Raw genomic sequence first — 12,487 nt, 5'->3', positions numbered from 1 at the left:
TATGTATTTTGAAAAATAGAAAAAAATGGGTACTAAATATGCAAATTACTTCTTCCATCCCAAAATATAAATATTTTAAAGTTATTACATATATATTAAAGAAGTAATTAATTTCCCTAGATTATAACAAAATTAAGAGTAATCTAACTAAATTACTCTTTATCTCAAAATCAAAAATTACTTGTAAAGATAATAATTTTATTTAAATAAATGTAACATTGAAAGAAAAGATCATTTATTTCTTTTTAAAATATTCAAAACAACTTATATTTTAGAAAAATAATCATGGATAAGGACATATTTGTTGGGAAAAGAAATAGTTTTTTAACCAAACAAATAAATGAGATAAAATGACAGGAAAGTCAATGTATTATTGCCTCATTGAATGCCTCAAGACCATGATAAGAACAATGCAGAGTCAAAGCTTTCAAGTTGTAAAAAATCTCAATAGCCAATAAGTTTAAAGGATTTATTACAATGAACTAAAAGAACATCTACGATGAACTCTATCAAAATTATTTGATTAAACTATTCCTCATTTATCAGAACAGAAAAATAAAATTATCAAATTCACTACAACAGAAACTCACACCCCTTGTCTTTAATTTACCAAAACTAACCAATCCAAACGCAGGTTTCTCCTAGTATTGTCCTTGCTGCAAATCAGTTCAGAGTTTACCTGCCAGACAAGCTTTCCATCTGTGAAAAGCATAATATTGCTGCCCGAGCGAGCACTGTATGAATTCTTTGTTAAGCCTGGCTTCAGCCTGTCGATGCATACTTTCGCGTCAGGATGCTCGTGTGTACTCATCAAGTAATCACATCATAACAAAGGTGAATTTTTTTCCCATCTGTTGACATTCATCAGAAGAATCAAGGGTTATTTCAGCAAGTGGACAACAAGGGACAGAAATTAATTTAAGCTGCTGATAAACTTCGAATAATCTGTGAAAATCAATTCACTTTATGCAGCAACAAAGGAAATTAATGTATCAACCGTATTTATAAACAAATTATCATGCAAAGGTTTCCCGGCTTTAAATTTGAAAGCATAAAAAACGAAGAGTAATTTTCCAGGAATGGATGCTTTAACCATATAATTTCCATATAGTGGAAAATGCCCACTAGCTCTCCTGAAAACATCTCCAAGGTATGGTAGCAGTAAGATAATAACCCACTCAGAATTTTTATGCTGGAACTTTACATGTATGTTTATTCACTTAATGTAATTCTTCAATCATGTCAAACAAAGGTTGTTAATAAATGATTGCATATTTGCAATCTAAACAAGAAGAGTTTTTATTTGAATATATATATATATATATATATAAATATATATGGTTCTTAAAATTGTAGCATTCCTCTTCAAATTGGCAGAACATTATTTTAACTTTTTGCGTTCTTTCACCTTCTAAAACATGTAAAATAATGGCCAAAGCTCCTCCAAATTTTTAGGACACACCCAACTCTCCTCTAACACTCCAATACAACAAGAAGTCTGACTTTACGTGGAGATAGAAGCAAAGTCCATCAGAGACTTTCTTACTTATATCAGAAGGAAGAACTGCTTTTCATAAAGAACATGTCGATGCATCAAAATTAATACTTTTCTCAAAAGCTTGTCAGACCTGTAGCTTGAAGTCAAAGATCAAATTACAAAAGTAGTCAGCACCAAACAGATAGAGAAGGAAAATATGAGTAGGGGACTCCGCTATCTTTATACCACAGGAAGATAGATAGCAAGATTCATGCCTAAAAATTAGGAAAATTCTAAGAAGTCCCCAATTAAAAAGAATACAGATTAGAAAGGACATTTATTAGGCCATAGCAAGCATATGAGGTTCCTTCCTTTTTAAGGGTAAAGGAAACTTGTCTAGCAGTCTACTGTACACAACCTTCCCTCTGCTTTTTGCAGATAACATGTTTTCCACAACTAGAACTTGTGACTTTCTGGTCATAGAGGAGCAGTTTCAGTGTTGTGTCAAGGCCCATCCTCACCTAGGACACTCACTACTGGACCAAAAATTTTGTCCATATGGGAAAACATTTGCCAGATACGATATAGCTGAATTAAGTGGTGAAAATACAGGAAAAGTAAAACAGAAAAGATATTTGGGTACCATTTCTAGTGGGTTTTTGTGCCCTATATATATAGCAGCGTGGACTGAGGTTGATATTTGTCATTTGGCTGTTACAGACAATTTATCCAAGAAAATAGAGTTTTTCAAAGCTATTTTGTTAGTTATGTTATCCTCATTTTGGTTCTGCATTTCAACTTCTACACCAGATGCTCCACAAGAAATTGTTGTAATGACTTTTCCCATTAGCAAAATAATTTTAGACACCAGCTAGCAAGGAGTAAAAACTTTCTTAGGGGTGTACGGAGTTGAACTCAAGCTCAATTAGCTCAATTAACAAGTCAAGCCAAGTTTGAGTATTTTGATACTCGACTCGATTGGCTCACGAGCCTAATCAAGTATTTGAATTTTATATAATTTTAGATATACTTTCTGTTACTATATATAATCTAAATAATAATTTATTAATTGGAGCTTCAACTTGAACTCAAACTTATTCAAGCTCTTTCGAGCTTTATATTAACATACATAGATAAATATATTTTTTAATGATAATTGAGCCTAATAGAGTCGAGCTTGATATTTTGAGCATTTGTTTGAGTTCTAGTTTATTTAAAATTACAGTAGTTTAAATTTCTTAGTTCTACATAGTTATTATCAACATTGCTTATAACTATATAATAAAAGATCATAATATATATATATATATATATATATATATATATATATAAGATCTTGATTCTCTTAAGAAAATTTTGATATTGTTCATTTTTCTTGATGCTGCCATCAATACGTTGATGTATCTTTGTTTTTCTGAACTTAACACATCAAGATAGATGACAATTAAACAGAAAGCCGAAATAAGTTCTTTTCTCTCTCTCTCTCTCTCTTTCCTTTTTAATATTCCTAATGTTTTGTAGATTAGTAATTGCTGCTGCTTACTAAATGCCCCAGCAAGATGTTTTTGCTTACTGATAAATTGCTATTTCTGCATCTGCGTTAAGACAGTATCATCTAACCTACAAGGGGTTAGCCATTGATGTCCTTAACTAGAAAGCAGTATAGACATTGAGTAAATAACATCAGAAATTCAGAACCACATACAAACACCGAATGGTGATAGAGAAGAACATACCATCAAATAAATAAAGTGAAAACCATCAAAACATAAAGACGTAACTTTTTTACTCATTGGGCCATAGAATGGTGATAGAGAAGAACATACCATCTGAATTGCTCAACAGCGTGTCTTGCATCAATTTGGCTGAAGGACAACATGCTGCAAAAAGAAAATGTCAAGAAGAGATTTGATATCCTATCTAGAAATCCTTACAATGTGTGCTACATCACAAACGATATACCTTGATCTGTGTCCTATTATATGTGTAAGAGATGTGAACAGATCCATCACTAGCCTGGATAACTGCTGGATAGGAAAACTCCATATCTAGATTTTCCTCCAGTGTAATAACATCATACCATGAGTCTCCATCGTCTTCAGATAAAGCAACTTTAAGCACGCCCCTGGAGATTGTATTATAGGCAAGCAACAGACGGCCATCCCTCAGTTTAACTCCATCAATCCCTAGTACACAAAAGTATAATCTCATCCAATTACAATCCCAAGAATAAAACAAAAAAAGGTCTAGTTTCACAAAAGGAGGCATCAAAATCATGATTTTCTCTCGCATCTTAATACTCTTAAATAGTACGTTTTGCAAATTATGCAAAGTAGATATACATTAAAGATAATAAAAAACTAGTTTAAACCATTAGAAGTAAGCCTAACAAAATTTAAGTCTCAGAATATCAAAAGACATTTATTTCACTAAGAAATCAAATGCATCCCTGAATAAAATGCAGTGTTCATAACTGATCTTTAGCCAGATTCTGGAACATTAACCTGAGTTTGGGTTTGGGAGTTCAGTGGGCTTTGCATAACCCCAATTCAGTCCACCATCATAGGATTCTGACATACAAATTCTATCAATGCCATTAAAGGATCGGAGTAGAACACGCAGAGTCCCCTTTGCAGTCTGAAATGGGACCGGTTGAATCACACTGAGAGGTGTATTTTCAATGTAAATAGGGCCATACTTTTTCCATGTCCTACCTGCATCTGCTGTTACCTGCTCCAGGTGAGTATTCAAAACACATAAACTACTCTTTTCAAACATAATTAAATTCCAAGTGCTCATGCAAATTAGATTTGTTACAACCTCCATCCATGCACCCCAAGAATTCCAACTTTCTACTGATGATCCACAAAGCAAGAGCCCATTTTCTAGCAAGATTGGCTGCAGGGGAATCACTCGTTTCAGGGGGCAGAATATTCGTGGCAAGAAAGCTCCATCCTTGCCGATACAAACAAATAATATGATGATTTCACTTTTCAAATTATACCTTGTTCTTTGATGGTCCTAATATGCCAGGAGGAAGTTGTTCTCTTTCCGTCCAAGTAACACCTTTATCATACGACCGCTTCAGGCATCCGCTCCATCTGAAAATAAGTAAGTCAACTGTGAGTAGGGGCAGAGAAGTTGCACCTGTACGCAAAAACTGAAACCAAGCTCTCATTCCCACAAAGTGAAAATGAAGTAGAAAACGATGTCACAGAATTGAAGAATTCTAAAGCAGACTTTTTGCAGTTATATGAAATATTGCATGATCTAAGAATTATGAAGCCTCAAATGCACTTAACTTAAACGGCAGGTAATTTGCAAAATATAATTTGTAATGTGACACAAGAAAGAATGCAATGTCAGTCAATATGGAAAGGTATAATCATTTCAATATTTTTTTTTTAATCAAATAAAGAAAATATCTCTTGGAACAAATAAGGCAATTGATGCCACTATCCCAAATTGAGTAGCAACCTATGAAGCTTAGGCCTTATACAGCCAAGCACCTGTCACCTATCAAGGGCCATTTGGACAGAACCCAGAGACCCATAATGGCGTTGAACACATCCCTTATTTATCCATCATTGACAGACCAACAAGTTCCAAAAAAGTACCTCACTGAGATTCGCAAATCCTCATAAAATCTAACCTAGCTTAGTTTAGCTATTCAACTTACGTATGCATAAAAGATAATTTGCTGGATCAATTGTCCCATAAATATGTAGCTATTACCTCCAGATATTAACATCATGTTTCTCAATGATCAAATATTCTAGTTCCTCTCATGCAGGACCATGAATTGGCAGATTTAACGTTTTAGTCATTCCGATTTATCTTGTGATAGAATGTGCAAAAAACTTAAATAAGTTATTGCAATTTGAATTGCATAGTATGATTTGAAAATTATTAATACATGTAGACCCAGATATTAGCTCAGAAACACATGAAATTTGAAAAACATATTCTACAACTTACATCTGATTGGGAAAAGCCTGACAGCAAAACAGCAAAGTTAGACAGAAATACATTGACACTCGAAACTTTTACCTTTGAAAATCTTGACCTATTTTATAGAACAGTAGCAACTCCTCTGATGGTAGTTTAAATAGTACAGGATTCCACAAAGGAACTTCAGGTTGTTCATCAACAATGATGGGTGATTGCCACTGACCACTCTGTCGAACAAGTACCAACTCATATGTGATAAGCATTCATTGTCAAATCCAAGCAGTGGTCCGCAACGGGATTATAAGAACAAATTTACTGCTTGTTGCATTGAAATGAAAGGTGATAACCCTAAGTCCACTGAGTTTTATTAATATATAAAAGATAAAATTAAAGAAAAAGAGATCTTTAACAAATCAAAGAGCAAATGCCAAATCTTTCTAAAACAGCCAATTCACACCCAAGCTTTTGAAGCTAAATAAAAGTTGTTTGGTGTCATTTCTTTTATGATGAAAAGTACTGCACTTTACCACTCGAAGGAATAGCTAGTTTTAGACTTTACACTACAAGAAAATAAGAATAATATGAGTGCAAACTAAAAAACTGTTTGTTGCAAGATCAAATGCATCGCTGCATCAGCAGAAGTTTATAGCCCATCCTCTTATTTACTCAGAAAGTAATTCCAGCTATGGAGGCTTACTTTGTATGTCTGTAACCAAATTTTCACATCAGGTGCTCCCTCCATTGTACCACCAAAATAGGCAACCAAAAAGTGATCTTTGTCCACCTGCATAAATCACATAAATCATCTAACATCCAGTAAACTTCTGCTGATTAGAAAAAAATTGTAAGGAACTTAAACCAAAATTTTCGTAGAATTGCTCAACCTCAACAATGGTAGAGGCATGACAATTATTGAAGGGAACAGATTTTGCAGGAAATGTGAACTCGTCCTTCAGTGGACCCCCAATGTAACAATCCTTCCTCATATTTGAACAACCAGGTATTGATGTCATAGTATTCTCATGCATTCCAGCTAGTTTCCTGTAGGGATCTCAACACATTTTTAAGCCTTCTTAGTGATTGCAAAGAACACAAACGCACAAAGACAGCTTCAAAGAAAAATAACAATAGATGAAAAATAAAAAAATTAGATAATGATAGGAAAAGAAAGATATACAAACATAACAATAAGAGGAAAGACCATGTGAAATTTTGGAACTTGGGTTCATTGTACTGTTTTGCTGTTAGTCAAAGGTACAGTAAAGGTTCCTTTCTAATGAGTGCAAAAAAAATTGATGTCCTAAATTTCATTATATAATCTATGATCCAAGGCTACTTTTATTAAGATGTAATGGACTGGAATCTGGAATGTAATGGAATGCGAAATGTACTGCAATAGAATGGACCATCCTATTTCCAAATTTGGAAGAAAATAAATAAATAAACAATGTAATATATGACAAGTTTTGTTACTCTGTTTAGTTTATTTTGGTAGTGATGGTCATGTTGACAACAAAGTGGCAGTGGTGGTCAGATCGAAGTAGCGAAAATGGCAAAAAGATGGCAGTAGTGACAATGGGGTAAAGTGGTGGTAGAGGGTTTGGACATTGATGGAAGTAAAAATAAGTAGTGAAGCAAGTAAAGTAAGCTAATCACAATTGGATAAACTATTGTAGGCAATGGGCTTTATATTAGCTAAAGTGGCGATTGCTACAGATTGCACAAGGTATCATATCACATTTTTATTTTGCAGACTACATCTTTGACCATTTCCAACGAAATATCTGTTAACACTCAAAAATTTCCAGTCAAACATGTACTAATGCACACCAGTCAAACAACTCCAGAAAAAACAAAGTTGAAAAATAAAAAAAGGTAAGAAAACCCTCTAAACCTGGAGATGAAATGATGAAGATGGTGAATAAACTTTTGGTGGGAGTGAAATGTAAGATTAGAATTCAAAAAATGATGGTTGAATCTGAAGCTGGTTCCAAATCCAGTAGCTGGGTAATGAAGATGTGAAAGATTGGATACTAAAAACAATAATAGAATCAATAGAACCAGAGATACAAAGATCCTAACTGGCTTCCACATGTCTATAAACTAACAAAAACAATTTATCATGGATTTTTTTTTTTTTTTTTTTTTTTTTTTTTGAAAAGCAACAATTGTCATGGATACACAATGACAATAAAGATATGCAGCTAAAAATTTACAGAGGCAGAAAGCCAAGAGAATAGAAACGAAAGACTAACTAATATGCATTAGTTAATTTCACGAGAAAGAGCAGCAGGAATACCTAATAATACAATGATGCCATTGAAGAAAGCGAACTTTCAGAGAGAAGGAAATAGGAAGTCTAGTATTTTAAAAGAAATGGGGCTTTTTACTGTGAAAGACAAAAGACTCTGACGGAGGGAGCAGGTGGTGAAGTGAAGATGTTTTGCTTGTCTGTAGCCCATACGTGAGATGTCTCTAGTAAAATCTAATCAATACGTTGCCGTATTAGCTTGGAAATTACTTGTACTTAATTAGAAAGTCAGAAAAATAAAGAATTAATTTATTTAAAATAAATAAATGGAGCTTGTTATCCATTGTTATTTTTATAATTCATATCCACTCCATTTTTAAATTGATTGAATTTAGGAGAATATTCAAGGGAACAGTTAAAATTATAATTTCAATTACAACATTAAATATTAGTTTGGATAAAAATTATTATTTTTCTATTAAAGTTTTACTAATTTTTTAGTTAATTTACCTAAAAAAGTCAAATAAAATACTTCCTAGTCTTCTTCTCAAAAAAAAAAAAAAAAAAAATTCCTAGTCTAATTTTACACTTGGAATTTTGTACATAATGATTTAATTAATCTGAACATTTAAATGGCCTGATAATTTTTTTTATGTAAAAAGAGGATTGAAATCCAAAATCAAAAATTAAAATTTGTCTAGAACAAATGGCCTCTACCCTATCAGCCTCTAGAAACCAAGCTAGAAGGATAATCAAGAACATGAAGACCACGACTCAAACAGATGGCTTGATTAGCTAACTCATTAGCGATATTGTTAACCTCCTTAAATCTTTTTGGAAAAGATATGCCAACTTTTTTTGAGTAATAAACTGCATGGTGATGTTAAATTCTCGTGCATCAAAGAAGAACTGTGGCTGGATGTGAGAATATCAACGGCAACCTGTGAATTTGACTGAAACTCAACAAATTTATAACCTCTTGCCCAGCCTAAAGTGAGACCTTGATACACCTCCAGATTTCAGCTTTTAAAATCTGTTTGACAAAATTAATTATTTTAGTACCGTTTAACTATTAGTTGTTTTGATAACTTTTCATGAAACACTGAAACTAAACGCTACATAAATTAATTTTTCAAAAACGTTAGCATAAGCTATAAAAGCTAGTGTAAACGTTACGTTATTGACCAATTTTTTAAGTAGCAACCTAAGGCATTAGGCAAACCAATATGCATCATAAATCCATCAATCCATTTGCCTTGTTCATATCTACTGAGTTTTTATTTATGATTTAATTTGGTAGAAAGAAAAAATTCGAAGTTTTGTGAAAAGTAGAATTGAGTATTCATCATTAATTTAGTGGAAAATTCTGTTCAATGGAAAAAAAAAAATCGGTTTCATGTTGAGCAGAAGACGTAATCCTCTTTGGATGATTATTTCAACTTTTAGAAATTGAATTTATTTTTTTCACCCTTATGAAAATTGAGGTTACTTACCACTCTATCAATACATTATTGGTTATTGATGAATTTATTATAATATTATAAATACATATTTATAATATTTTTTTTGGTACATAAAAAAGGAAAAAAAACTAAAAATTATACCATCTAAAGTAAGTTATGCCTACAACATTATGAGTCATTTAAGGGAGAACACTAATCGGAGGTTGATCTGAGAATATATAAACACAAATCAAAAACAAGAAGCAAAACTCGCAATTAAATCCGTACTAAAATTAGCTTCCACTAAAATACGAGAAATTGTAATCTCCCTAAAAAAGAGAGCGGAAAATAAAATAATCCAAGAAAGTACCAAAATAGACAGTGTGGTAGCATCATAATTTAATGGCATGCTTTTCCTAGCACCATATTGTTGTGTTGTCATCAAGATATCTAATTGTGTCATTTACTCCTTGAAAAAATAAGCCCATCTCTACTGGATTGTCCAGTGAATAGAATTTGAGAATAAAAATATTAGTGTGAAATCAATGATAATTCAGCTCCTGTTTAAGCAAATTATGGAAAATAATTTAATTAATTGATAAAATTGAAAAAATAATAATAAATAAAAAACTTATAGAAAAAGTATAAGAAAATAATAGTTTTAGAAAAGGTGTAAGTAAATAATGTACCAAAAAAAAAAAAAGGTATATAAAAGAGAGAAGTTTGCTCCGCAGTTGGAAAAGTAAGATTCCAAGTCGCAGAAATTTGTAACTATGCCACCAAAACGTCATGTGAATTTCAAAAAGCTTCAAGAACATTTGACTATTAAAGTACAAAAGGCACGCAATGCCTATTCCCTTCAAAAGCTGAAATTTCGCCGGCCAACTTTGGCGGGCCCGTTAACAGTATCAACGGTCATGGCACCGCGTTCCGTTGTAACTTACAAAATTTTTGTCTTCCGTGAGACGAGTTGGCGTTGTTTGGATTCCATGTTCGCCCCTAGTTCTCAAATAAATTTCCGAAATACTACATAGTTGTTATTAATAGGGTAATTAATTATTTGGTCCTTAAATTTTGATCAAAATTACTGTTACACCTCTATTGTTTAGCAAATCACTGACTCATCATTATGGTTTTAACCCCATTAAACTATTTAGTTTGCCTTTTAAAAATTTTATCATTTTTATTGTTAAATTAAAAATTAAATACTAAGAATAATCAAATAGTCAAATATTATAAAATATTTAATATAAAAACGAAAAGCACTTTAATAGCGCTAAATCTCAAGAAAAATCAATTATTTTGCCGAACTTTACTATGATAGTGATACCAAAATTCGAATACTAAATAGTTAATTGTCTTTTATTAATATTAGGTAGGTTTAACGCTTGCATACACTCCTATCCGTCTAGTCCGCTTGTCTAATTTGTTGGGTTTAGATATATTTTTATTAATCCAGTTCAGCCATAATGATCTTAAATTGCATAACATAAGCTTTATTTAATTTTTTTAAATCTAAATTCATTTTGGTCGGATTGAAATATATCCTATAATTAATAAAATAATATGTGTATAATTTATGTAAAATGCTAAAGCTACATTTGAAATTTTTTAAATTTTTAGAAATTAAAATTTAAATAACGATATAGATATTAATTAAAAAAACTTATTGTTAAATTCTAAAAACTATTTGTCATTGAATGCTAAAATAATTAATATTTAGGTGAATCCGAATTTTTAAAATTTTAATACCTCTTTAACAAATTAGTGAATGAGCCAATATATATTTTCTCTGCTCAAATATAGTATGGATGAAGTCCATACTGTATTAATTTATATTGGCCATAATATGGATTTTTCTCATTCTAGCCATTTATTATTTTTAAAGGAAAATGTTTCAATTGCTCTTACTAAACCCATTGGGTAGGGATTGAAGTGCGCAGGTATCCCAAAAAACTACTCGTATTCGTTTAAATATTTATTTAAATACTTGTATTTACACCCGTTTAAAGTACAAGTAAGGTATTAATTTATATGGATGAAGTCCATACTGTATTAATTTATATTGGCCATAATATGGATTTTTCTCATTCTAGCCATTTATTATTTTTAAAGGAACTCTTACTAAACCCATTGGGTAGGGATTGAAGTGCGCAGGTATCCCAAAAAACTACTCGTATTCGTTTAAATATTTATTTAAATACTTGTATTTACACCCGTTTAAAGTACAAGTAAGGTACCTGCAAAACTTAACTATTCAAATCCGAAATTATTTAAAATGAATACCGTGAACCTTAACTAATCAAATCCAAAATTATTCAAAATATTACTAATAATGGATTGGATATTCATAAATACAGAAATAACGAATAATTGATAGCGAGTACTCAAAGATCTATATCTATACTCTACTCATAGCCATTGCAAATAATAATTTTACTATCTGTACTTATTTTAAACTCAATTATAATTATCATTTATATTCTCTTTAAAAAGTTTGGAGCAGGATAGATATCCTAAAATACTGCATCACTTCTACCTCTATCATTGAAGGCAAAACAACCTACTACAGGGGAAATGGATTAAATGTCACAATATCAATAATTGGACTAGAGAAACAAAGGGCATCACCTTTGCGAGTGGGCTAGGGGTCACTTGCAAATGTTTTAACTCCTCTTTGTAGCTATTTATTATGAAGTGACATTGGCTAGTGGCTACAACCCCGCAACAAATAAATGTAACCACCCAATTGGCTTCCATTATTATTTTATCTTGTGTTAAATCTTGTGTTGATAAGACAACATTCTTTTTTCTCTGTTTCAAAATACAGAGGATCATAACTAGATCTCGCATTCTAGATCCATCCCATATCAATAATTCGATCCCTATCAACTATAGAGTTTTAGAAAAAATTTCTTTGAAGTTGCTTGATATCAAGCATTGCTCTTAATAAACTATCTCATGGAGCGTATAATAATTCTTTTACCATTTGTATTTTATAATGTAACTTTGATATATAGCATGTTAAAATCTTTTACATATTAAAAAATATTCAAAATTATGCAAAGCATTAATAATAAATTGAAGATGTATCTGTCAACCATAAAAATCCAGCCCCAAGCTCAACTACCTTCATCAAGTCCAGCTCCAGCCTATCAGCCCATATTTCACCAATCATCATACGTGTGTGGCCATTATTCCATTACTATATAAATATATGAGTGGACCTTCCAAAACAATACAATAATAATGATTTAATTAATTAATAATTTTATAATTTTATATAAAAGTAATTTCTAAAAAGTAATTGCTAAAAAAATCATGAATGCAACAATAAAATGTCGTTATTTTCTTTCGACAAAGGTA

General features: G+C 31.6%; 1 protein-coding gene across 9 annotated transcripts; it reads right to left on the bottom strand.

The window, feature by feature from the left end:
- Positions 1-425: 425 nt before the first annotated feature.
- Positions 426-7,865, bottom strand: LOC105638296 (BNR/Asp-box repeat family protein). 9 transcript variants are annotated; one of them, XR_016322152.1, is made up of 11 exons: positions 7,323-7,652; positions 6,313-6,469; positions 6,126-6,212; positions 5,528-5,655; positions 4,482-4,578; positions 4,298-4,375; positions 3,982-4,207; positions 3,440-3,663; positions 3,304-3,357; positions 1,409-1,634; positions 426-851 (listed from the first exon to the last, which is right to left on the bottom strand). XR_016322152.1 is itself a non-coding variant. In XM_012222088.4 (10 exons), exons 2-9 carry the CDS (start codon positions 6,454-6,456, stop codon positions 3,334-3,336), a joined length of 1,008 nt encoding a protein of 335 aa, XP_012077478.1. In that variant the 5' UTR covers positions 6,457-6,469; positions 7,728-7,865; the 3' UTR covers positions 426-851; positions 3,304-3,333. The 9 variants fall into 9 exon arrangements, 5 of the variants coding, with proteins under 5 accessions (XP_012077478.1, XP_012077479.1, XP_012077477.1 ...); XR_016322153.1 differs by having other exon boundaries at positions 1,547-1,634; XR_001047071.4 differs by having other exon boundaries at positions 1,409-1,628.
- Between the last annotated feature and the right edge of the window lie 4,622 nt (positions 7,866-12,487).

The sequence above is a fragment of the Jatropha curcas genome, chromosome 8 (genome assembly GCF_041381405.1).
Source record: "Jatropha curcas cultivar XTBG-Jc1 chromosome 8, XTBG_Jcur_1.0, whole genome shotgun sequence".
NCBI classification, from domain to species: domain Eukaryota; kingdom Viridiplantae; phylum Streptophyta; class Magnoliopsida; order Malpighiales; family Euphorbiaceae; genus Jatropha; species Jatropha curcas.
Note: the sequence above shows the minus strand (reverse complement) of the source record. Positions and strands in the feature narration are given on the sequence as shown.